General features: G+C 63.2%; 1 protein-coding gene across 7 annotated transcripts in view; it reads left to right on the forward strand.

Moving 5' to 3' along the window:
• The window catches only part of GSE1 (Gse1 coiled-coil protein), a 390,196-nt gene that overhangs the window by 331,201 nt on the left and 34,447 nt on the right, over nt 1-24,548 (forward strand). Inside the window, exon 1 of one of the 7 annotated variants that reach the window (XM_045439898.1) lies at nt 8,225-8,378. The exons of the other annotated variants lie outside the window; for them this stretch is intronic. Coding sequence (XP_045295854.1) covers nt 8,372-8,378 — 7 coding nt within the window. The 5' untranslated portion in view covers nt 8,225-8,371. Of the gene's footprint in view, nt 1-8,224; nt 8,379-24,548 lie in introns of those variants that run through there. 7 annotated transcript variants of the gene reach the window in all.

The raw sequence follows: 24,548 nt of genomic DNA on the forward strand, positions 1-24,548 counted from the left end.
TCTTTCTTTCTTTCTTTCTTTCTTTCTTTCTTTCTTTTTTTCTTTCTTTCTTTCTTTCGAGAGCGAGCAGGGGAGGGGCAGAGAGAATCCCAAGCAGGTTCCGCACTGTCAGCTTGGAGCCCGATTCGGGGTTCCATCCCATGAACCGTGAGGTCACGACCTGAGCCGCAGTCAAAAGTCAGATGCTCCACCAACCGAGCCACCCAGCCGTCCCCAGATGGACCATTTTAAACTGAACCACTCAGGCATTCAGTACATTCACGAAATTGTACAACCACCACCTCTATCTTGGTGCAAAACGTTTTTTTCGCTTCCCCGGAAGGAAACCCTGTCCTCCTTAGCACGCGCTCCTACCCCTCCCGTAGCCCCCAAGTCTCCCCCGCGTTGTGCCTCGTGTCAGTATTTCACCCTTTTTATGACCGAGTAATATTCTGCCGTGTGGCCAGGACCTGGGGTTTTTTAAACCCACGTATCATTTGATGGGCACGCAGGTTGTTTCCAGGTTCCGGCCACGAATGAATACCGTTCATGGACAGGGTTGTCCAGACGTGCGTTCCCACGCGCCGCGCCTTGGAACCTGTGTCAGGACGCCACGTCTCTGTGTGGCTAAACCACGTTTGTGTATCCCCTCATCTGGGGCGGGGGGTGGGGGGGAGACGTTCCGGTGGGTCGGGTGACTTTTAAAGACGCATCTCTGAGAAGGAAGTTCCGACTAGGCGCCACCAACATGTAAAAAACGACGAAACCAAGGGACTTTGGTGGCCGGCCAGTCTCCACCCTTTTGGCTCTTCTGCAGACCCTGCAGGAGACCGTCCAGGAGGACAGTGCCCGAGTATTTGACTCCTGGAGGCCTCTTCCTGCGTATGGGCAAAGGCAGGGATGTTCCTGCCAGGATGTGCAACAGCGACACCCCCACCCCCCCCACCCCCCGCCCCGTACTGGTGCAGTCGCCTGCCTGGCCTCCCTGCCCATCTGAGAAGCGCTTCCTCGTGAAACCGAACGGGAGCGCGTCTGTGGAGCTGCAACTGTGTCCCAGGCACCGTGCGAGGCTCTTTCTGGTTTATGTTCTCATGGAAGGCCTCACGAGAGTCGCGGGAAGGGTTGTGTTGCTCGCCCGACAACAGCAGGCAAAATTAGGGTGAGGTGGCGATGTGCCCAGCCAGGCGGGGGTCGCGCAGGCTTATTTAGGCCAGTGTCTCTGGCCTCAGACCCTCTATCCCCACGCTCACGTCCCTCCGGATGCCAGCTTGCTCTTTGGACGACCATCGGATGAGGTCGGTGCAAAGATGCCCAGTGATTTTATGCTTAGGACGAGGCGGTGGGAAAATCTGCGGAGGGTGTGGAAGCAGGTAAGTGGCTCCAGAGGGTGGTGCCCTGGGGAGAAGAGGGAGATGGGTGAAGCCGAAAGACAGCTGGTCTGGGGCCTTGAATGCCGAGCCAGGACGCTGCTGGCCCAGGAGTCCAGACGGCGCCGCTGGGACTGTGTTCTCCTGACGGGGGCGAGTGGCCGGTGAGGATTTTGCTTAATGGGCCTTGCTGGCCACCACTGTGGGCCGTGCCCCCCACCCCCTGCCCGGAAGGTTCCGCTCCTGCCCTGGGAGGCAGAGCCTGGGAGCTCGCGCCTGTCCCACAGCGCAGGCCCGCCAGGTAGATGGGATTCGGGGATTCTGAGTGCTCTGCGATTTCATAAAAGCCTGCTAAAATAAGACCACTCAGGAACATATTCTCTCCTGCTTTACATCACAAATGTTGACAGTAGGAAAATGTGGCCAGGTTTCTCTCAGATATGAAAAATGGGAAGTAGGCAAGCCAGGAAATGAAACCCAGCCCCCCTACCCCAGACAGCAGCGTGGAGGAGGGGGCGCCCTGGAAAGCGGGGTGATGTCTCTGCGCGTCCACTTCCTCACCCAGACGATAAGGCGGCGAAGGGGTCGAGTGCCCTCACCCAGCCGTGCCCTAAAGGTGTTGGGAGGCGGCAGGCGCTGGGCCACCGTGGGGCGGGGAGGGGGGGGACTCCTTGCAAACCGTCTTTTTCCGGAAGCTTCAGCCTGGGGGCCGTTTCCCTCCCTCCTCCAGGGGGCAGGGGGGAGAGACTGGTTGTGGAGGGGAGCCCAGGCTCTGCCCAGGTGGCCGGGGGATGGGCAGCGGTTCAGGCGGGCCCACCGTGAGGGTGGGGGACCCCGGCCCGGCAGGCTCAGCTGGGAAGGGAATTGCAGAGCCCCCAGATGGGGGTGGAGCTAAGGAGGTTTGTGCGTGACCCCGTGGGAGGGCCACCCGGGTGATCCTTGTCCCGAATGGCATCTTGCAGGTACTGGGTGCGGGGGGGGGGGGGGTGGGGGGTGGGATGGGGGGGTGGGGGTCGCCAGTGGCAGAAAAGCCTCTGCGGGCCCCCAGGAGTCGCTGCCCCCTTCCGTCTCCCACCCCCTCTCCGCCCGCGTTGGCCTGGCCCCGCCGTATAAAGTTTAAAGGTTTTAAATGCAAATATTTCTCTTTTATAGATGCCAGCTGTCTCCAGAGAGCGCGTTTGCTCGCAGCTCAACTTTATTGTCCAATTAGCTTCCCATATCTGGGTCCCGGAGAGCCCGGGGGCCGGGGGAGGGGGGCACGGCTCCCGCGGCGGGGCCGGAGCTGGAGGCCGCCCCCAGGGGACCCTGTGTGTGTGTGTGTGTGTATGTTGGGGGGGGAGCGGGGTGGACGGGCTGGGGCGGGGGTGGGGGGGCGCCTTTCAGAGGCCGGGCGCCGGGCGAGGCAGGAGCAGGGGCGGGGGCCGTTAGTGGCAGGGGTGTGCTTTTCTTATTTAGAAGGAATAAAGGCAGCCCGCCCCGCGCCCACTGGCTTCCTTTTAGTCCCTCTCGAGTGTCCCCTCCCCGCCCGCTTCCCCGCCGCCCGGCGGCTTCCCCATTCACCGGGGCTCGGCGGCGCTCACAAAGCGAGGCAATTAGAATTGAAAATCTATGCAAAACAGCTGTTAACTGATTGTAAGGGAGTGCAGCTGTGTGCCGAGTGCAGCTTGGAGGCTGGCGGAAGGGCAGGAAGTGCTGGGGCAGCCCGGGGTTAAGAGGCAAACTCCCGTCACCTCGTCCGAGGGAGCCGTCTAGGCCTTAACCCTTGCTGCTCCCCTGCAGGTGACCTTGGCTACCGCGGGGCCGGGCGCGAGGGCGTGGGGGCGGGGTCGGCCCCCAGCACCGCCCCCCCCCCGCCGGCCCCGCCTTCCGCAGGACCCACGGCTGGAGAGGGAGGGCGGGGCGCTCTCTCCCATTCCACACCCCCCCCCCTCCCCCGGCGCCGCCCTCTCCCTCCGTTTACCGGTTCAACAGATCTGCGGGATGTCGGAACGCGCAGGGCGTGCCAGGGGGCTGGGGCTGTGTCGCCGCTGCTGTCCTTCTGCCCTCCAGGCCGCCGTGCGGGGGAGGGGAAGGAGCCCGGACGCTCCAGTAATCACCGCGAGGCCCAGACTCCCCCTCTCCCGGCCTGCCAAGGGATGCTCCCTCCTGACCCACAGGGTTGCTCCGTGGAGTGAGTGGCCTGGGGATCTGTGTTTCTCACGGACCGCCCCCACCCCACCCCACCCCTTCACATTGTCTGAGACCCACTGCACTGTGGGACTCAGCGCCCGGAGGGATGAATTCCAGAGGCAGGGAAGGGAAAAGCCTTCTGGAAAGAGATAAGATTTGAGTCCAGCTTTGAAGAGGGAGAGGTGCTCTGGGCAGTGCTGGCTGGAAGGAGAAAGAGAACTTCTGTAGATCAGGGGTGGGGGTCTGGTCGCTGGGCTGGAAGTGGTGCCTGGCCAGACCTTTGCTGCTCCGGGTGGGGCCCCACGCACGCAGGTGACACCCTTGGGCTCGTGGCCTTGGGGAGGGTGGGCCACTCAAGCTGAGGTGCTGCACAGGTCCCCAGGTGTCAGGCTGTGCGTGATGGGTCCCCCAACCCCCCAGGGGTGTCTGCAGCAGGTAATTATTACAAACGGCTGCCACGTACAGGCAGACAGCCCGGGTCTGGATCAGGCCTGGATCGAATTTGTGTACCCTAGGCAAGTTAATTAACCTCTGGTCTCCTAGCCAGGCTTTGTAATGGAGGTCACCCGGTCCACCTCAAAAGGCCCAGGCTGAGCTGTCTTGGCACGTGTTGGGTGTTTGGTAAATGGCAGAAGCCATATCCCCTTCCCACCCACGACGACGACGTCCGGGTCCCTGATGCTTATTTGCCGATAAAGGTGCCGAATGAGGTGGCTGCGGCCATGTGACAGTGATGGTGTCCTTGTGTGCTGGGAGCACCTGATCGGGGCAGAGGGCACTGTTAAAGTGCTTGAGCGTCCCGCTGGCCCCACAAGGACGCAGGATGACAAGGACCAGGACTGTGGGATTCCCTCCGTGGTGCCAAGGGCCCGTCACAGACCAGGGGCTGGCACCTGTGCTGGGACCCGGTAGGAAGCAGTCCCTGCTAGTGCCCACACTCCTGGGAACTTCACCTGGCCCAGGTAGGTGCCCTTGCGGTGGTGGTGGGTTGAGTAGCCGACCACCTCCTGTCTTCTCCATTCTGCGCTGTCCTGAAGCGACCCCCCCCCCCCCCCGGCCCCGACAGCACTTTGGCACCGATGTCTGTCGCCTGGTCTCTGAGGGCAGCTGAGGGCTGGCCTGGCACTTTGTTTTGTTTCCTGGAGGGCGCTGGCACTTGGTGCGTTTGTTGACTGACTGAATGCCCACCATGGTGGTTAGAGGCACCCCTTTCTTTCCAGCCCATCCCTCTGTGCCTCTCCATCACGCACCTCCTCCTCAGTTCCTAGCCTCAGGTGGTAGGCAGGTTTAAGAGGTGCCCGGGGCTTGTCCTCGACGGAGGGTTTTTCATCTTTTTGGCCATGCAGACTTCACAGGCTCCCCGAGGCCGGGCTGGATCTGCAGGGATCCATCTTGTAGGGGCTCCGAGCCCGGGGAGGGCGGTAGGAACCCTTCTTTCTGCACCAGGAGGCACAGTTGAGATTGGCAGGGGGCTGACGGTGCAGGGAAGCATGCACCCGCATCCTGTCGCCCCTGGCACGTAGGAAGCAGAACCCTGGTGCAGGGTAGGGGCAGGTGTCCCAGCTCAGGGAGCTGTCCCCACGTTGGCCCCCCGTAGGACTGGCCCTGGCACCTTGCCCTTTTACCCCGAACCTTTTGTCTCTGCCTTCTGTTTCCCAGCAAATGGGAAGGAGGGAGGGGAGGTCCTGGGAGGCAGAGCGGTGGGAGCTGCTGAGGAGGAAAGAGAAAGAACGCGCCTTGGAGGGAAATGGAGGGCCGCCAGCCTGAGCCCCGAGTGGCGGGAAATTAGGAGTCAAGCTACAAACCTCGTTAGCGAGGAACGCGGGCTGCAGGAGAGCAATTCCCACCCTTAAACTCGGAGGCCGTGCTCCCGGATTACTAATTTCCTCGAGCTGGGCGCGCTGACAGTGAGTGTCATCCGTCTACCCCCACCCCCCTGCCAGTCCGCCTGGCGGCCGCCAGCACAACTAAACCGACGCGCACTCCGCCGGCTCGTTGCTGCCCCCCGGTGGTCGCTGGGGTTCCCTGCAGCGCCCCCCCCCACCCCCACCCCCCTGCCTCCGCGGCGGTGCCGGGCTGGGGAGGAGACTCCAGGTGTGAGCGGCTCCCCTTGCACCAGGGCCCGCGTGACCTTGAGCAACTCTCGGCCTCAACTTCCTCATCTGTGAAACGGGACCGGACCACCCGTCTCGCAATCCAGTGGAACCAGATGTCTACACAGGACGGATCCTCCAACTCGAAACATGAACCAAATGATAACCTGAGTGGCGACCCCATCACTTTTTGCTTAGCTGTCGTGGGCCTCTTCAAACAGGTGGAAGAACCTGGGCCGCCTTCCTCACAGGGCCTCCCAGGGTTGAAGGGAAAAAGCGGATGCTGGGTGTCCGTCCCGGCAGGAGGTATTTGGAGGCCGGCCTGGAGGGCCTGGAAGGGCCAGCTGGGAGGAGCCTCCCCGGCCAGGTGCGAGATGCTCATTTGCATGTGATTCCCCTCCCCTCCCCACCTCCCCCGCAGCCTGAAATTCAGGTGGGAAAGCGTTGGAGCAGCCCCAGAGGTTTTTAATTTTGTTTTTGAGGCCCTAGGCTTGTCGCCGAGCTCTCTCCTGACTCCTCCCTCCCCTGCCCCCGCCGGTGTGTCCCGGCGGGGACGGACGCTTCCCCTCCCCCCGCGCTCTGGCGGCCGGGGCCGCGGTGAATCTGCCGGCCACTGCTGGGCATACATGACCGGAGGCCGCGCTGCGGAGATACCGTGCGGTGCGGTGCGGTGCGTAAGGCGTCGGGCGGGGGCCGAGGCCCGCAGGAGGCCGGTGGTGCAGGGGAAGCGCCCCTCCCGCGCGGTGTGAGGGCCGGCCGGCGCCCGCAGGTAGGAGCCAGTAACGGCCCCCCGGCCCGGCCCCGCGGGTCCGTTTCCCTTTTCGTTTGTGGTCGGCTCGGAGCCTTGTGCAAGGCGGGGGGCGGGGGCGCGACCCGTGTGCGCCCCCACTCCGTGTGCCCCTGCTGGCGCGAAGTCGAAGGTGGAGCAGGGGAGCGGGTGGCTTGGGGGCGCCCGTCGGGGCCCTGCCCCTCGGCCCGCAGCGGGCACATAGGCGGGTTCGGCTCCCCGCTGGCGCGGGCCCCGAATGCTCCAGGCCCGCCAGCGTCATCTGGAACAGATGGATGGGGGGTGGCAGGCGCCCAGCGCTCCCTCCCATCGCAATCCGGGCTGGCGCGGGGAGGGAGAGAGAGGGAGGGAGGGAGGGAGGGAGGAAGGCGGGGGAGGCTGGGCCCGCGGGGCGGCAGCGTGCGCGCCTGCCAAGCGCGGCGCGGGCATGTCCCGGGGCAGGTTTGGGGCTGGCTGAAGCGCGGGCTGGCACCTGGGTCCGAAAGTTGAAACCCGCCGCGCGGCGCTGGGGTGGGGGTCCCGCTTGACCCCCGGGCTCAGAAGTATGAAAGCTGTAGATTAGAGACTTTTCAAAAGGGAACGTACAGGGAGAGACCCTGGGGCATCGCAACACTGCCGGGAGCTTGGGACGCGCGCGGGGTCAGACCCCGGGGCGCCGGAAAGCGCCGGGGCCAGGGGCGTTGGGCGAGGCGTGCCCCATTAACCCGGCGCTTCCTGGAGACGCAGGCGGCGCGGGGGTGGGCTACAGGCTCCCGGTCTGCGCCCAACGCCGGTGGGGGCGGGGCGGAGCGGGGGTGGGCTTGGGGGCAGGAAGGCTGGGGCCCGCAGTCCTTCGCCTAGCCGCCTGTGGGTGCCCAGGAATTTCAGGACGCTCCCTGAGTCATTCCAGTCTGTCAAGTGCCTGGGTGAGGTGGGGGGGGGGGTGCCAGGAATGGGGAGGCGCTGCGCTGGGGCCCGAGGCCCAGTGGGTCTTGCCAGTTTCTGGAGGCGGGCGGCCTCGCCTCTGACCGCAACCCCAGCTACTTAATGATCCCGCTGGTGGAGCGGCGCCTCGATGGACTCCCCAGCCTCTGAGACGTGGGTTCTTGAAAGAACTGCCCCTTGGCCCGGCGTGTGGCCTTCCCAAAAGTTACTTCTAACAACGGGAGGGGGCAGTTCCTAGAATTTGGGCACGGGAAGGCGCAGAGGCTCGAGGTTTTCACATTCAACCCTTGCAAGTTGTGGCTGTAAGGTCACGAATCTGGAGGGGCGGTCGGGGAGGATAAAGCGCACGGCCTATCTTGTGTTGCCCTCACCCCACCCTGCGCCGCCGCCAACAGGCTCACCGGCTCCAAGAAAGTTCTCCTCCCAAAGGCCTCCAGACCATGAGTTTATCCGCTCTTTTTTGGGCCTGCTCTGTGCCAGACACTGTTGTAGGCACTGGGGACGCGGTGGTCACGAGACCTGCTAGGGCTCTGCTGGCGTGGCGGTCATGTTGGAACTGACCGACCCCTACTTGTGCAATTAAGTGGCGGGCCTCGGACACTAGTGTATCTGGGACCCCTGAGCGGTCGAGCCGGGGGCCCCCCGGGAGCCTGAGGGTGGCACTTCCCCTACCTGCTAGTGTCCTCGACTCACCTGGCCGGTGAGGCCGGGGAGGGGCGTGTGCCCGCGCGAGTGTACCCGGGCGCCCGTCCGTGCGCGCGCGCGTGTGTGTGTTTGCGGCTGAAACCCGACACCTCCCGCTGGCTGAGGTCAGGGAGCCTGGAGCGAGCCAGTGGCCCGGGAGTGGGCGGCGTTGCGCTTGGGTGTGTCCTCGGCGGCGGCGACAGCAGCAGGTGTTTCTTGGCCGGGGCCCCGGAAGCTCCACCTCCCCAGCGGCCCGAGCCGCCGCCACCGCCGCCGCGCAGCCCGGGGTGAGATAAGCAGTTTAGACAAACACTGGGCGACGGTGGCTCCAGCATGTGTCAGCCGAGGCGGAGCTGCGGGGCCCTGGCATGAAAGGTGAGCGCGCCGCGCTAGGCGGGGGCGGGCGGTGGGGCGGGGGGGGGGGGGTCTCCGCAACCCCCCTCCCCAGTCCACCGCGTCTTCTCCTCCAAGTTCGCGGGTTCCTCGGGGTTGGCCGCCAACGGCTCCTGGTCAACTTCCCCCGGAGTGCGAGCGGCGATAAGAGCCGAGCGGGCGGGCAGGCGACCAAAGGCCCCCCGCCCGCACGGGTCGGAACCAGGGCGGCCTGGCCCGGGGCGGGGACACAGGCCGCCACGGGGCTCGGGCTCGGGCTCGGGCTCGGTGGCCGCTCCCGGCGAGGGGCGTGTAAGGGTGCACGCAGCGGGAGAGGGGGACGGGAAGCTAGGGGGCTCTGGGCGAGCTGCCGACGCTCCGGAGCCGGGGCAAAAACTTTGCGGCGGTGGCGGGAGCGAGGGGGGGCGGCCGTGCACCCCCACGGCAGGTGCCGGCGGCGGCTGGAAGGGGGGGGCGGAGCTCGCGGACTGGGGACTCGCGGTTAGGGTTTTTGTCTTGCTCCCCTCCCCCTCCCCTTGGTGCGGGGGAGACCGCCGGGAGGGCGGAGCTGCAGGCTCCCGGGTCTCCGACCCCCACACTCTGCTACTCTGCTTCCCAAGGGCCCGCCCCGGGCTCCGCTGCTAACCCCCCCCCCCCCCCCCCCCCGTGTTGGAGCGGTGCCCCTTCCCCTCCTCCTGCCGAAGATGGCTGCCCCAGCCTCGGAGGTGGGAGGGTGGTTGCATCCGCCGCCCCCCACTCTCGAGCTGCCCTTTTTCCCTCCCCAGCCCTTCCTGCTCCGCCTGGATGCGCCTCCCCGCCCCCAGCCCTCCCGGGCCCGCGGCCGCGCTGATGGGCGGCGAGTGGCCCGACCGAGTGGAGCCGATTCAATTATATTGCAGCACCAGAGACACCTCCTCGGCCGCCCGCCCGCCTCTCCAGCAGGCTAATTAAATTCCCTTCGTGGAGGCGGAGCGGGAGTTGGGCTCGCCCTCCGCGGCGGCTCCGGGTGGGGAACCAGTGGACCACTTGAGAAGTGTGCAGTGGAGGCTCCCAGCGCAGGTCGTGGGGAGAAGGGGGGTTCTCGGGACTGGGGGGGGGAGATGCCTCGGGCACCTCCCCCATCCAGCTCGCTGGGTCCGGGAGACCGCTTGCGGGAGCGCCGGCTATAAGTTTTGAGGGCTGAGTGCCGGGTGGGGAAGCCGCGCGCCCCCCCACCCCACCGCAAGCTGGCCCCCAGCTGGGTGGTGGCTACCAGCCGGGAGTTGAGTCGATTTGGCCGTTGTTTTGTAAACTAGCCTTTGTCAGTGGAGTGCATCTAAAATACATTAAACCCTTGTTAACCCCTGCGGTGCCTTATCTGGGGCCCACACAGGTCGGGGTTTGGAAACAAAAAGCGAGACCACCAGATGAAAAAAAGGACTCCTTTTGTGAAGGCCCCGGAACAAAGGCTCAGCTACTCTGGGTGGGAACCTCCCGGCCTAAGCCGATTTCCAGGAGGCGGAGATGGTGGGCCAGAAGGTCCTGGTGGGGTGCTTGGCCTGGTTGGCCGGCTGGCCCCTCTCCGCAGGGACTCTGTGCCCTCCCCCCCACCCAGACTGGAAAGCGGAGCGGGGGTGGGGAACCCCGGGTCAGCAGCCTGTTTATGGGTCTCGGTCAGTGTTACTTAAGCTTGGGGCACGTAAAAGTTGCTCACCCTGTGTTTACAGGCCGTCTCCACCGGTGGGGACGGCGGAACCTGAGGCACAGGCTGCCGCCTGACTCAGCCGGGCCACGCCACAGGTGAGGGGGCCCAGGGCGCAGGCTCCGACCCGGCCGGCCGGCCGTGTGTCATCCCTGCTGCCTGCTGTGCCGGGAGTCTCCACCCCGCCCAGGTGGACGCGGAAGCGAGCAGGCCTGGCTCTGCAGAAGCCTGTGCCGATCTCAGTAGCCTGTGTCCGCATGGTCCTGACCCCTGGGTGGAGTGTTGGGGGGAGGGGGTGCTGATGGCCCGTGCTGGGTCGGCTTTGTCACTTCGTGTCGAGGCAAGGTAGGAACAGTGCGAGAAAGGCAAGGTGGGGGCAGCTGGAGCAGGCGGGGTTTTGACACCTGGGAGTTGGCTTTCTGTGAGCCCTTGGGAGCCTGAGTCCGGAGCTGGTGAGAGAGAGCAGCCCCGCCTGCGGAGGAGGGCCGGGGAGAGGGGTTGTGGGGCCTGTCCTGGTTCCAGGCCCCGTCCTCTCTGCGGGGCCAGACTCCAAACAAGGCAGCAAGGGCTGCCCTCTGGTGCAGGCCCTGACCTGTTGGGGACGGCTTTCGGAATCCTGGCTTGTCAAAGTTGCGAAGGGTTCATATAGATCCCCAAGCTTGGTTTTCTAAGCTTGCCGAGTGGCCCGGTGTCCCCGAACCCAGCTAGGCCACAGCCTCTGGGTTCCTGCCCTAGGTTAAAGAACGCTCGGAGTTCCCCAGGTGATTCTGCTGTGCAGACTGGGGCGCAGAACCGGTCCCCTGAGGGGTGGGCAAGCAGAGGGGCTTGGAGGCCAGCACCAGAGCTCACAGCTAGAAGAGGACCCCTCTGGACCCTCCGGTGGCCTGCACAGAAGTGTCGCCTCGGGCAGCCCTCTGGCCGCCAATGACTTCCCTGTCTTTGGGGAAGTTCAGGGGCTTCAGATCCGATAGAGCCTTGTGGTTTCAAAGCAGGAGGCGCCTGCCCCTGGGCTCTGTCCGCATCTCCCACCGGAGGCACCAGAGCAAAGTCTACGCAGCGCCGCTCGGTGGCAGACCTGAGTCCTGCACCTCCAAACTTGAGCCCTCCCCAGTTCCCATAAGTTCCTAAGTGCCCTTGACCCTTGGGCAGGTGCTGTTCTCCTTTCCTGCTCTGGAGAAGGAGGGGCCTCTGGGCTCTGCGTCCCTACCTGAGGGCTGGGTGCTGGTGGCTCCTACTTTTCCAGAAGAATGCCGGCAAGACCTGCCTGCTACCTCTCTTCCTGCCCCAGGGACTCGCAGGGGCTTGCGGAGTCAGCCAGCAAGGCCGGTTTTTCCTGGCCCCGTCTGAAGGCTTGGAATTCCCAGCTTGGGTTACTCGACGTCCACACTGGGCTGGGAGCACGTTAATTATCTTTGTTATGGCAACACAAGCTGGCTGCCTGTCCCCCCCCCCCCCCCCCCCCCCCCCCCCCCCCCGGTGTGCCAGGAGAGCTGTTTTTTAACCTGCAGGGATCCGTGTTTCAGGTGACATTTCAGCTTGGCCGCTGCGCGTTCATTCCCCGCCTCTCTCGGAGCGCAGCGTGGCCCCCCCTCCCCCCAGCTGCCAGCTTCACTTCCCCACACTGGCCCTTCTCCCGGCCGCCGAGGCCACAGGCGGCGGGAGGTGACGTTTCAGAGTGTCCCTGTCAATGAGAATTTATTGAGCGCCTCCTATGAACCCAGCCGGCGCTCGCCGCTGGGAGGTGTAGGGACAGATAACACAGGAGCGGCCCTTTGCACACCTGCCAAAACTCAAGCCAGGGGCCTTTTAATCTCCCCTTTGCAGCTTCTCCCCACCACCAGGCACTCGTCCCCGCCCCCTTCAGGACGGAACCACGCAGCCCTCCCCCTCCCCCCACTGAGTTTGTACAGGCTGGCCCTGTCCCTGGCATTCTCCAGGCGGCTCCAAATCTCCTGGGGGCCCCGACACCAGCCCCCCTGCCTGCCCTTCTGGAGGCCTTGAGCATAGCATGTTCCCAAGTTCAGAGGGGAAGCGACTGTGGGGCCAGGGGAAGTGAAAGCAGCCTCTGGGGAGCATGGGATGGGGGGGCAGGAAGTGGGGGTAAGGAATTCCCCCCCCCCCCGGGGAAGGTGATCTGGGGTCCTCCCCAGGAAGCCTTTTTGCCCCCGAATCGGATGGGGCAACCCCGTGAACCCCAACAAACATCCCCTGGGGACTGGTACCACCTCGCCTGACCGGGGCAAGTGGTGGGGAATGACCGTGGGCGCGGAGGTCTCTGGCCACCCCTGAGACCCCATCCCCAGGTTGCTGGAGGGCTCTCGTGTGTGCCTGGGGTGGGATCCCGAAGGTGGTTCTCCCCCCTGGCCTGGGTGCGTCGCATGCGGTTCCCCTAAGGGGGCCTGCGGAGTTGTATTTGGATGGATGGCTTCCGTGCCTGTCTGGAGCTCTGGCCAAGCCTGCCGTTTCTGGAACTGGTTCCTCCGGCTTGAGAACTTGACATATGTGTGGAATTGCACGTTGCAGCATCTCTGGGGCTGCCAGACCTGGGCACGGGGCATCCCTCCAGCTGTCTCCCGTCTGTACCTTGGGGGTGCGGACACCTTCCCCGGCTTGAGGATTCAGGTGACAGGTGTGCCACGCACCTGTGAAAGGGCACCGCAGGGAGAAGCTGTGAACCTCGTAGGCATGGGGTAAGCCCCCAGCAAGCCTGGAGGGAGCGCCTGGGTGGCAGCGTCCCCCTCTGTGTGTGATCTCGTGCACGGCGCTTCTCTGGGCCTCGGTTTTCTCATCTGTAAAATCGGGTGGCAACCGAGGACACCTGTGTTCTCAGGCTCTTGGAGGTCAGGTGCTCTCCTAGAAAAGCTCGGGCAGCGCCTGGCACAGAGGCTCCTGTATGAGGGTTTGCCGGAGAAAGCATCCCACGTCCTCTCCTTTTCGGTGACCCCAGGCCTTAAATTATAAAAGCTGGAAGGCCCCGTTCTCCCCGCCCTGCATCTTGCAGTCGCTTGGTGTAGGGACGGGCTGCAGCCACTTTTCCGACCAACACAAAGGCTCGAGATGCCAGATCAGCCCCTGCTGACCCTGCGGTGCCCGGGCCGCACCTGCCCCCACGGACTCCAGCCACCCTGCACGTGCGCACCTCCCTTTTCCAGCCGACTTGTTCCTCCCCCCCGGCGCTGCCCTTCCTGTCCTCAGATGGCGGATGTGTGGCCTCAGGCAGCAATAAAAGGAATCGATCGGTGAGCTTTTGGTCAGGGCGGTATCGACGCCGGGCAGGTTAAGCCGTCCCGAAGGAAAATCTCTGTGTCAAACTGAGGAGGACCAGGCCTCCGCGCGGGGTGGGCAGGGGCCTCCTTTGTGCTGACCCCCGAGGTGATCCAGGGCCCCCGTCTAGCGCTCCACCCAGCCCCTGCGGGGGGTCGGACAGATGCCTTCGTGTGACGCGGGGCGCGGACTGGTGTTGGCGCTGTGTGTTCCCTTGAGGGCCTGTGAGGTTGGGGGTCAACCCCATCTGGCCATTAGCCTGGAGAAATGGGGGCCCCAGGGGGGCTCAGGCCCGCCGACCTGTCGCTGGTAATTGGCAGAGAAGGAGGAGGCAGCTAAGCGATGGGAGCTGGGAGCGGCTTCATCCCGCTGAGTTCCTCCGGTGCGTTTATCTTTGCGTTTTGGTTACTGTTGTGTGTGTGACACAGGTGGTACGTGGGGTACATGCGGTACAGGTGACCTGGAGGCTTTCTCTGTTCATTGACTAGACCAGGCGGCCCTCAGGGAAGATACAAAGTTGGATACAAAGCCGAAGTTCTTAGCCGCCTGCCTGGGAACATGGGAGGGACCTTTTTTTTTTTTCTATTTTTTTTTTTTTTTTAACGTTTATTTAGTTTTGAGAGCAAGACCTAGTGTGAGCAGCGGAGGGGCAGAGAGAGAGAGGGAGACACAGAATCCCAAGCAGGCTCCAGGCTCTGAGCTGCCAGCACCGACCCAGATGCGGGGCTCGAACCCGTGAACGGTGAGATCATGACCTGAGCTGAACTTGGATGCTAAACTGACTGAGCCACCCAGGTGTCCCCTCTTTTTTTTTTTTTTTTTTTTTAAGTTTATTTATTCTGCGACAGAGTGAGAGGGTGCGCAAGTAGGGGAGGGGCAGAGAGGGAGAATCCCAAGCAGGTTCCGCACATTCGGTGCAGAGCCCTCCGTGGGGCTCGAACTCCCGCACCAGGAGATCACGACCTGAGCTGAAGTCAGACACTTAATCACTTAATCGACTGAGCCACCCAGGCCACCCCATGGGAGGGACTTCTGTGTCCCTGAAGCTGCAGGGCTGTCTGCTTGCCCCCTGCCGTCTGGAGTGGGGGATTCACAGCTCAGAAAACTAAAGCATAGATAGCATCTGCCCCCCGCCCCGCCCCCCCTCCCCCCCATGGGATGCCTGCAGCCTTTCACGAAGGGTTTCCAGTGAGCTCTGCTTAAGCTCCCATAGGGCGGGTAGGAGGAGCGGCCTGGGATTCTATGTCCAGGCCTTGCCTTTCTGAGCACGTGTAAACTCTTAGCATCTTGGACTTTCTGCCTAAATATGTCTTACAACATTTTATAAGACCGGAGGGCCTCTTTAATAGGATCGCCAGACCCTGCAGCCTGTCAGTCGGGCACAGGCCGTGCGTTTTACCCCGATAGCTGGTTTCCGAGTTGAAACCGATAGGCCAGCGTTGAGTTCCTCCTGCTGTGCTGTGCCTGGCGGGGGGCCCACGCCAGCGCGTCTGCAGCCGGGGTCCGCTGCACATGTCGGGGTTTCCTGCTGCCACCAACAGCTGCCCCCGCACCGCACGCTGGGAGCCCCCCTCCCTCCAAAAGGTGCGTTCACACCACGGGACCTGCCTGCGGAATAGCTGTGAAGAAGGGAAAAGGCCGAGGTGTGAAGGTTTGACATCCTCGACGATGTTGCCAGATTGCTCCCCGAGCGGTTGTGGGGATGGTGTTTCTGCCCACCCGCAGCAGCCCAGACCGTTCTCGGCCCGGTTCTGGCTCAATGGGCTTCTCTCTGCACACCTCCCCAAGGGGCCTTGGCCCCCCCAGGGCATTTGCTGACCCCATGAGCAGAAGAAAACCCTTCGTTTGGCAAGTACCTGTTCCTCAGGCTTTTGTGGCACCCACGGTGTGTCCTCGGGGTAGACCGGGCTGCTGCTTGCTGTGTGACCCCGGAGAGCGGGGTTCGAGGTTCCAGAGGGTGAAGATTGGCGCCCGTAAGGTCCAGTTCTGGGCCCCAGCATCCTGCTGGGGTTCCAGGAACCTTACAGGTTCCCGGTTGGAGCCGTAGAGGGATTTGTGTTTGTTTTCAGAAGTAAAGGATTATTTAGGCCCGGGCAGTCAGCTCCTGGGCAGTTGACGGAGGACATTTGGGGACAGAAGGACGTGACTGGCCTGGCCTGGCCTGTGGCAGGGTTAGGACTGGGAGCTCATGGTAACTGTTGGTAAGTGACGGCCCTGTTACCGGGTCCATTTTGGCTGCAGGATGGTTTTTTCGGGGGTGGGGGGCATTTAGTCCCCTCTGGGCATAGTACACAGGGCTTTGAGGTTGGTAGATGAGCCCAGGAGGAAGTACCATCAGAACTTGGAGGTTTCTGGATCTTTTTCTTGATATTCTGGGGGGTTTTTTGGTTTCTTTTTGCCTGGGTGTGTAACATTGGGGAAAGGGTGTTAATACTCACAGTCTGATACATAAGGAGATCTATGCTGTCGGAGCCTATAACCTGTGTTCACGGACGTCACTCATACGGGTGGGCCTGGCTTGTGTGGATTTGGTAAATCTGTATGCAGAATTCAGTAGGTACATTTTCAGCGGGAGAGGCTATATAGTCTGCCACTTTGACCATCACGATAACGGACCTTTTTTACAAAAGCAAAACTCTGTTGGCCTGAGCGCACGTCTTTCCAGAGCTGGGGAGACCCACGCTCCGTACTGAGCACGCACACCGGCCTGAGACCGTAGGGAGCAGTGGGGACCTGGGACAGGTGCCCCTCTCAGGATGATGGGCTGGTGGCTTCCAGTTTTGTAAGAGAAACCGGCATCTTCATTTTTTCACTTGAAACCTTCCATTTCGAAATGTCCATTGATTCCCCTTTAAGCAACATGACGTCAGGCCGAATAAAAACAGGTTGACGGGTAAAAGGAGGCCTGCTTAGCCTCTGCCCCACTGCCTCTAGTCCCCCGCTCTCCCCCCACCCAATCCCATTACCGATAGGGAAACTGAGGTTCGGACCACCTCGCAGCGCCCCGCTGAGAAGTGGTGTTGGGAGCCAGGCCGGGAACTGGTCTTCTGGCTGGTTTTTCAACCCGCAGTGCAGTCCCCTGCCTCAGCCCCCGGTGGTCCTGCAACATGAGCCCCCAGAGCCGGCCCTTTCCCCCCCTTCCCTCCCCCCCGCCCCCCCCCCCCCTTGCTGGTCTGAGGACCTGCCAAGATGTGCCCATGGCCTCTTGCCCCTGGGGGCTGGGGCTGCGGGTGCAGACAGCTTTTGTCAACACCTACTTTGTGCTGAAGCAACCGTGCTCTCTGCGGCTCCGTCACCGGAAGCAGGCGTCAGGCAGGAGCTGTTCCAGCAGGGACCCCTGGCGCCCACACCCACTGCAGTGAGGGCGCAGGAGGCAGGGCCCAGGCTCTGCTCCTCAAAGTCTGGACTCCCTCACCCCCCCTGCCCCATCAGGTTTTGTCCATTTAGAAGACCTGGCCTCGACCCCTGCCCTCCTGGCCTCTTCCCCACCTGCTGCCCCGTGGAAAGTTGGAGGCTTTCAGTGGCCGCCTCCTGGCTGGGTTGGGTTTCTCTCCTTCGGGACCTCTCCTCTGCTTCGGGCACCTTTGACCCCCACCGGCTTCCTGCACCCCGTGCCTCTGGAGTCCACTGAAAGGGCTCCTTTGTGAGCAAGACTCAGCTCGGAGGTGGCCTGGTTAGCTCAGATGCCAACGGGCACATAAAAGGGTCCCAGTCCGGGGTTGTCACCTGGCCCTCAGGTGGCTGCAGGGGGGATACCCCTCCAGCCAGGAGCTGTGGGGACCTGCGGGGGGGTGGGGGGATCCCAAAATCAGATCCTCGTCCTCGCTCCCGGGCCGTATGCCGATTGTAAAATGGCTATGGCACAGAGGCGGGTGCCCTGCAAGGAACCGGCCGTCACAGGACTGGGGTCTGCAAAATGGGAGGTGACCCCGGTGACTGACCCTCCCCCATGTCTTCTCATATTTAAAGAGAGGCTGCCAGTACAGCAGCAAGGAAAAGTGGGTTCAGGTCCCGGCCTCTTGCCATGCAAGCCTAGACAAGGGCGCAACTGTCCCCGCCTCTGCTTCCCCACCTGTAGAGTGGGAGTAAGAGGCAGGCCCCTCGGGATAATTTGTGGTGGGGGGCTCCTTGGCCCTGGGACCCCCGGTGGCCGCCCGCCTCCAGGAGGTGTGGAGAAAGCACAAGCATGGGGTGGGAGGGATCGCCCTCTCCTGCCCTGGGACTCCGGGTGGCCTGTCTGACCTCGCTGCCTGCTGGGTCTGTTCAGGAGTTACTGCATGATGTGAAGCTCGGGGCCCAGCAGTCCCTGCGATTACGGCTGCTGTTCCTGTCTGGTGTTCGGGAACGACTCCTGGCGTCCCGGATGCTGGGCTGCAGCCTTGACCCTGTCTCTTGGCCTTCTCTTGCTTTATTAATTGTACGCCTCCCCGCGGCTGTGGTTCCTGCCTCTGCCGCCCCCTCGGGATGGCTGGCCGCCCCCTGCCGCTCCAAGCCGATCATCTGTCCAGGCTCCTCCAGACGCCGCAGCCGCTTAGAGTAATCGCTGTCAAATGTCGCTGCCATCTGTTGCCTGACTTCTGTCCGTCGCTTCCCCCACCCCCCGGGCCTCTGGCTCTCCTGATCTTTTGCAGCCTTGAACCTCCACCCCTAGACTGTCCTTGGCCATCTCTGTGGCCACCTGGATTGTGGCTCCCACTGGGAGGGGGCACCCCTCCCAGGAATCTCCGCCTCACCCTGCTGGGTTTGCCCCTTGGCCCAACCCGCTCAGCTGTTACCTGGTACACAGGCACCAAGTGACAAGTATGTGTGTGTCGGGGTGGGGGGGGGGGGGAGGTGGGGGGGGTGGTCCTGTCCTGAATGCTCCTGTCTCCTGTTTTCCCTAGAATCTGGATTCTGCTTCCCTTCTGCACCCCTCCCCCCCCCCCACATTACTAACATGGCAGTGGGGGGAGGGTTGAGGCTGGGGAGAACCCTAAACGTCCCCCACCCCACCCCGTTGTGCACCATTCACGGCTGCTGCGTGGGCATTCTGTGCCCTGGGCTGAACCCCACTCAGGGTTTACAGTGGCTGTCGGGTGACCCCGGAAATTTGCTTTGGAAACAACCCCCCTGTGGTGCCGGCTCTGTGGGGGTGAGCTCCCATTCTCATTGATTGGGGTTCTGGAGGAGCTCATAAGCTCCTGCCTTTGGCATTCTGTAGTGACCTCACACTGCTGAGTGACAGGTCTGCGGGGAGGTGGGGGGGGGGGTGGCGGCCGTGTGGGAAAGCCAGCCTCCTTGTTACTTGTTCCGTTCCGGCCCAGGGTCTCCCGTGGGTGCACAGGCTGGCCTCCCCCTCCCTGCTCCTTGCTCTGTCTGCTGTCCTCTCTGGTTCCGGGTCAGGATTAGCCTTGGGGAGTTAGTCCGGTTCTGGGACGTGGCACCAGAAGGAGGCCCCAGTCCCCTTAGGAACCTGCAGCCGGAGGGGGGCTGTCCTGAGCTGGAAAAGGACATCGGGCCTAAGCAGGCTGTCCTGTGCATCCGGACAGGAAAATCTTCCGGACTCCCCCACCCCCACCCCCAAGAAAAATTGCTTCGTGCGAGTGAGCTCAGAACACGCCGAAGGCAAATAAAATAATGAATTTATTATGAAGCCGCACAGGCTCCCAGGATCACGTGGCACCCCACACCGCAGCCGCCCACCGGTCCCGGTCTCCGTCTCCAGGGCAGGGTGACCCTGGCCTCGTTAGGGCTGCGGGAGCCCCTTTGGGGGTGTGGGGATCGCCAAGCACGTGGCTCGCCCCCCCCCCCCCCAAGCCTGGGACGCTTTGTATTTGTTCACAAACATTTCTTCCGGTGGTAATGAAAAATTACCAGGAGGGGCGATTAGAGCATCCAAGTCCAGATTGGGCGCGAGGGGCAGGAGAGCCAGGGCCCCGCTGGGCCCGGCCCCGCGGGGTGTAATTACCCCAGGGGGGGCCGTCAGGGGGAAGGGGCGGACCGGTGCTTGAACCCGGAGCCAGCAGAAAATTCATCTCAGCTATTAGCTTGTAATTACAGAGCAGGGAGGGAGCGGGCCGAGGTCTGGTGCCGCGGATGAGCCAATGAAAGGAAGCAGTAATTACGGGGTCTGCGGGAGGCCGTTGTGCTGATTAATACGCCCTCCACCGTCGCGCAGAGGAGGGGGCTGGGCGGGGGCCATATTTAATGGAGTGTCGGGGGGCCTCCCCCCATTGAAGTCCTGCCTCTGGGAGCTTTGGGTCCATTCCGTAGGACGGGAACAAGGTGGGTTTCTGGAGAACAGAGACCGTCAGCCGCACTGCACTTGGGTTTTCCTTCCTTGCCTTTTTTTTTTTTTTAAGCTTTGTGCTGCTTCTGGCCATATTAGAAACGTAGGCAGAAGAGGAAAAGTATTGATCAAAGACACCACGTTGGGGAGGAGGAGGAGCGGGAACCGAGAGGGCCTCGCCTGCCCGGTGGCAGCTCTGAGACGGGGCGCCCTTTGCCTCCGCAGACTGGCCCTGTCCGTGGAGTGGGGGCCGGGGCACTTTGTGGGTGCAGACAGCCCGGTGGGGTTTGCTTCCTTCCTGCCCTCGACCTCCGGCATCGCGGTGGGCTCTCGGCTGTGCTGGGACCCGGGGGGCAGAAAGCTGAGGCTCGGGGGGTGGAGGGGGGGCGTCCTGGCCCCTCTGTGCGAAGGGGCCCGGGAGCGGTCACATCTCACCTCTGGTGGGATCTCTCCTCCTGGGGGCTGGAGCCCTGTCCAGAGGAGGGCAGGAGGGGAGGAGGGGGGCCGCATGACCCAGTCGCTGGTGAGCCGCCCCCCGCCTTGGCCGGCCCCCCAGCCCTCATCCATCATCGCCCTCCCCACAGTGGAGCTTACTCCCAGCTGTTAGGATAATGAATTTACATGAGCTGATAATGTAGACAAGAATTCAGGCAGCGGCCAGGAGCACAGAAGCTAATAAGTACCCCTCTAATGAGGGCACGGGGAGCAGGTGCCCCAAGTTCCTCCAGGGCCTCCTGAGGTGCAGGGGCCACCCCAAAGCCCACCGTCCCCTCGGCCCACCCCTGGGGACGCCCCGGCCTCAGCCAGAGAACACCTGTGTGGGAGGCCGGGCTCGGCCTCCCTGGGCAGGGCCTGGGGGGCAGAGCAGGGGGGTGTGGGCCCTAAGTGACCCCAACCCGTGACAGAGGGGCAGGGTGGGCGGGGGCTCCCCCGAGGCTGCGTCGAGCCGCTGTAGATCCGGGGCGACCCTTTGCCAGGTGTCAGGGGCCCGTGAGGTTGGCCTGTGCCGGGTGCAAGGGTGCTGCCACCCCAGCCGCTGGTGGTCCCCGGTCCCTGCCCTCCCGGCAGCCTGCGGGTGCGCCCGCACACGCTGGGGAGCAGGGCTAAGTTTAGCTCCTTAATGAAGTGTCTGGGTTGGGATTCTATTTTAAGTGACCTGACATCAGCAGGAGCTTTCTTGGCTTACAGCGCCCCTGGAGCCCACGGCCGACACCAGAGCAGAGATGCTGGCTTGGGGGGACCTCCTCCCCCCAGGAACCCAGGGGGGCTCCTGCCTGAGCCCAGGGAGCAGGTGCCAGGCTTTGAGAAGGGGAGGGCAGGCTCAGCTGGGAGGGGAGGTCACTTGTCGCCAGCAGGAATGTGACCTTGCTGTTCAGGGGGCAGCTGCCCCAGGGAGGGGGGAGGGGCCAGCAGGCAGGGGCCTCCTAGCTCCCTCAGCCCCTGCACCTCGCCAGAGGAGGCCCCGGTCGGGGGGACGCCCCGGGCTTCTGGGGGGGTGCCGATTTCACGTTGGTGACTCTCTATCTCTTTGGCGACACCCACCACCCCCGTGTTTTCAAAAGCCTGGTTCCTTGCAGAGAAATTACGACATAGGCACAAGGACAGAAGTGAGACCTTCGCTCCCCTCGCTGCGACTGAAGACCACCCCCCCAACACCTTAGGGGGCGTGTGATGTCTTGGGGTCTGGCCTGGGATTTGTCCGGTGGCCGCTGACTGCCTGTCCCAGCACCTCTGTGCCACCGTGCCCAGCGCTGTCAGCTGGCGGTCACAGCAGGTCCACTCGGGTCACCAGCTGGCCAGCCTGTCACATGGCCACCGAGCAGTGACTTCACATCTGCTCCTGGGCCTTGGGGACCGGTCACTGGGATGTGGAATAACCACGTTGCCTACCCTCACTTCCCCACCCCTCGTCCCTATCTTGACATCAGTGTGTGGTGTGGGCTGCAGGGCAGAACGGGTTTGGATCTGGGCCCTGACCACTTTAGTATAAACAGGACGCAGGTGCCGTGTTCCCGGGATCTCAGTCCCGCCGTTAACCATCTGTCGGCCTGTGGATCCAAGCGTGTCTTGCCCCATCTGTAGAATGGGCACAGTGACGCCTTTCTGATAGGATTGGGGACTAAAGAGCCTGGCTCTCTAAGGAGTAAGGGAGCAGGGAGGCGGTGGTTGATGGTCTCTGATGGCATCGGGGGAGGGGGGGGCGGGGGGCCCGCTTTGGAGACTGGGGGTAAAGTCACAGGGTATTTGCAGGTGGTTGAACGTCTGCAAGTTCTGCCCGAACTGGGCTCCAAGAAGGAAAGGGGATGGGGAGAGAACTGGAGAGGGCAGTCTTGGTCAGTGGAGCGTGTGGTGCCACTGTGTTGGTTTTCCAAAGCTGTGTGACAAACTCTTCCCAGACTTAACAAACATTAGTGGTGGCGGGGGGGGGGGGGGGGGGGGGGGGGGGGGCGGGGGAGGGTCCGCGCGTGACTCAGCTGGGTGGGTGGAGCTCAGAGTCTCAGAGGAGGCTGGGATCCAGCTGGCGGCTGGGGCGCCTGGGGCTGCGATCTCATCCGAAGGCTCCACCAGGCTGGGGGAGGAGCCGCGGCTTTTGTCCGGAAGCATCCTTTTTCCTGAAACGCGGGAGTCTCTGCAGCCTGTTTGAGTGCCCTCAAGTGATTCAAGAGGGCGGGTGGGTGGCACAAGGCCACGGTGCCTCTGGTGGCCTGTTCTTGAAAGGGACAGACTGTGTCTTCCACCAAACTCCGTTCAGTAGAACTAAGTCTGTAAGTCTGGCCCGCATTTGGGAGAAGGGAATTAGTCTCCGCCTCTCGAAGGGATTAGGTGGACGTATTTTTAAGCTACCTTGGTGACAAGTATTTTAGCCGTGTGTATGTGCGTGCATGTGCCTGCCTGCTTATCCCTCCCGAACGGGTGTCACGGTCAGGCCTTGGACTGGGCAGCTGCTGTGTGGGCCCAGGAGACAGGGTTCGAATCCTGGGCGTGCTGCTTGGCTGTCTGTATGACCGGGACCAGGCTGTGAACGGCTCCCAGGATGCTCTGAGGTCTGTGGGGCGGGTGCAGTGTGGGTGGTAGGTGGTGGTTCTGCAGGCCTCTCCCAGGCCCGTTGGGAGGCGTCCCAGGAGGTGACTCAGCCAGGTATAAGTGACGTCCCCTGCGGTCCCTCCTCGCACACCTCGTCTCCCCGGCAGCCCTTTGTAGGGACAGCTTTCCGTGCGTGCTTTGCCAGGACCGGTGGGGCCCGGTGCGCTTTATCCCGGGCCTCATCCCCCAAACAGGCTCCGTTTTACCGCGTAGCACCTCCGACTGGTGGATACGCTCCCCAGAGCTCCCATCAGCCCGCCGGGTGTGGGTGCTGCACGGGGCCCGGGGGAGGACTTAGGTGCCGCCCGCATCAGCGTCCACCCACTCAGGAACGCGGAAGTGGCTCTCTGCCCAAGGCGTGCATACTAGGGTGTGCAGTCCCCAGCCCGGGGAGGGGACAGTGACATGGGCTTCTGGTCCACAAAGCCAGAAGCTTGTGTCCTGCTTTGCGGAGACTGACTTGTGTGGCCTTGGCCAGCCTCCTTGCTCATCTGGACCCGTGGTTCTGCCCTCTCTGCAGGCTGATCACTGTATGTTAAATGGCCCCTGGCGTGCCGGGCACACTCTGAAACCCCTTCATGTAAATTAATTCCTTGAGGCCTCTCAAGATGAACCTCACGAGGTAGACTCTGTCTTTTCTCCGTTTTGTAGACAAGGAGACAGGCCCAGAGAGGCAGTGACTTGGTATCTGGCAGCCAAGTGAATGCAAGACTTGACCTTCGGGCCCCCGTTTCCTTACGCCGGGACCATGGCCACGCCTCCCCCGCCACGCCTTCCCCGCCACGCTGCCTACTGGAGGAGGGGCTGGCCCACTGCTGAGTTCCCTGAGAATGAGCCGTGTCTGACGCCTGTGTTTTTCTGGGGATCAGGCTACGGGGGAAGGGACGGCACACCCCCGCTGGAGGGGCGGGTTTCTCTGCTGGGGTCCGCCCGCCCGCCGCCGTTCCAGAAAGAGGAGGGTGCGTGGGTCAGCCTGGGGTCCACGCTGCCTCGGCCGCTCAGTGGAACTGTTGCCTCAGAGCACCACTGACCAGCCACCCACGTGACCTGCCCCCAGCCTGGCCGTGGGCGCAGGGGCTCCTGTGGGGGTCTTTGGTTCCCACACGCAAGCCTTCACCCGAGAGCATGGTGTTCCCCCAAGCTCACACCTGCCTCAGTATTGTCTTTTCTGCGCCGGCCCGCTCACAGGAGAGCCGTGGCTCCCGAGGACCCTCCCCGGGTGACTCTGGGCGGATGACCCTGGGCGTTCCTGGAGCCTGCCCCTCCCAGGTGTCCGTCTGGGGGGTTGGAAGTCAATTGGCTTCTTTCTGCTCACGACCTGTGGCCCCTGCCAGCTGGGAGGCCATTGGCCTTGATTTACACCCCTGGAGTGCACCTACGGCGAGGGGGGGGCGGGAGCGGGGCCCGGCTGGGCAGGTGCCCCGAGAGGGCAGGGAACGTTAATGGAAAACTTATTTATGGTGGTGCTTGCTCGCCGCCTGATACGGAGCTGGGCCTTTATTGATCGGCCACTCGGGAGGCAGTTCAGCCTCCTCGTCGACACGTAGATGGGACTTGAAAGGGCTGGGGCTGGGGGCCCGTGGGAAGGTGGCCGTGTCCTCCCCCGTGGCGTCGGGTGTCACCCTGGCGGGCACTGGCTCCTCAGCTCCTTGGACAGTGAGGCCTGAGCCCGGTCCCCAGCGGGAAGCGGGGTTTCCCAGCCATGGTGGTTTAGAGCCACAGTTTTCAGCCTCCGGGCAGGGTCCACGGGGCGGCCGGGTCCACTCCCCCACGTCTCCCGCGACTGCCGATGGGGCTGTTCCGCGAGGCACCTGTGCGGGTGGACACCCACCGGGATCCCGCCTGGGGTCAGATCCCGGGTCTGCGCTGTCTGCCC

Source organism: Leopardus geoffroyi, chromosome E2 (genome assembly GCF_018350155.1).
Source record: "Leopardus geoffroyi isolate Oge1 chromosome E2, O.geoffroyi_Oge1_pat1.0, whole genome shotgun sequence".
Taxonomy (NCBI): Eukaryota; Metazoa; Chordata; class Mammalia; order Carnivora; family Felidae; genus Leopardus; species Leopardus geoffroyi.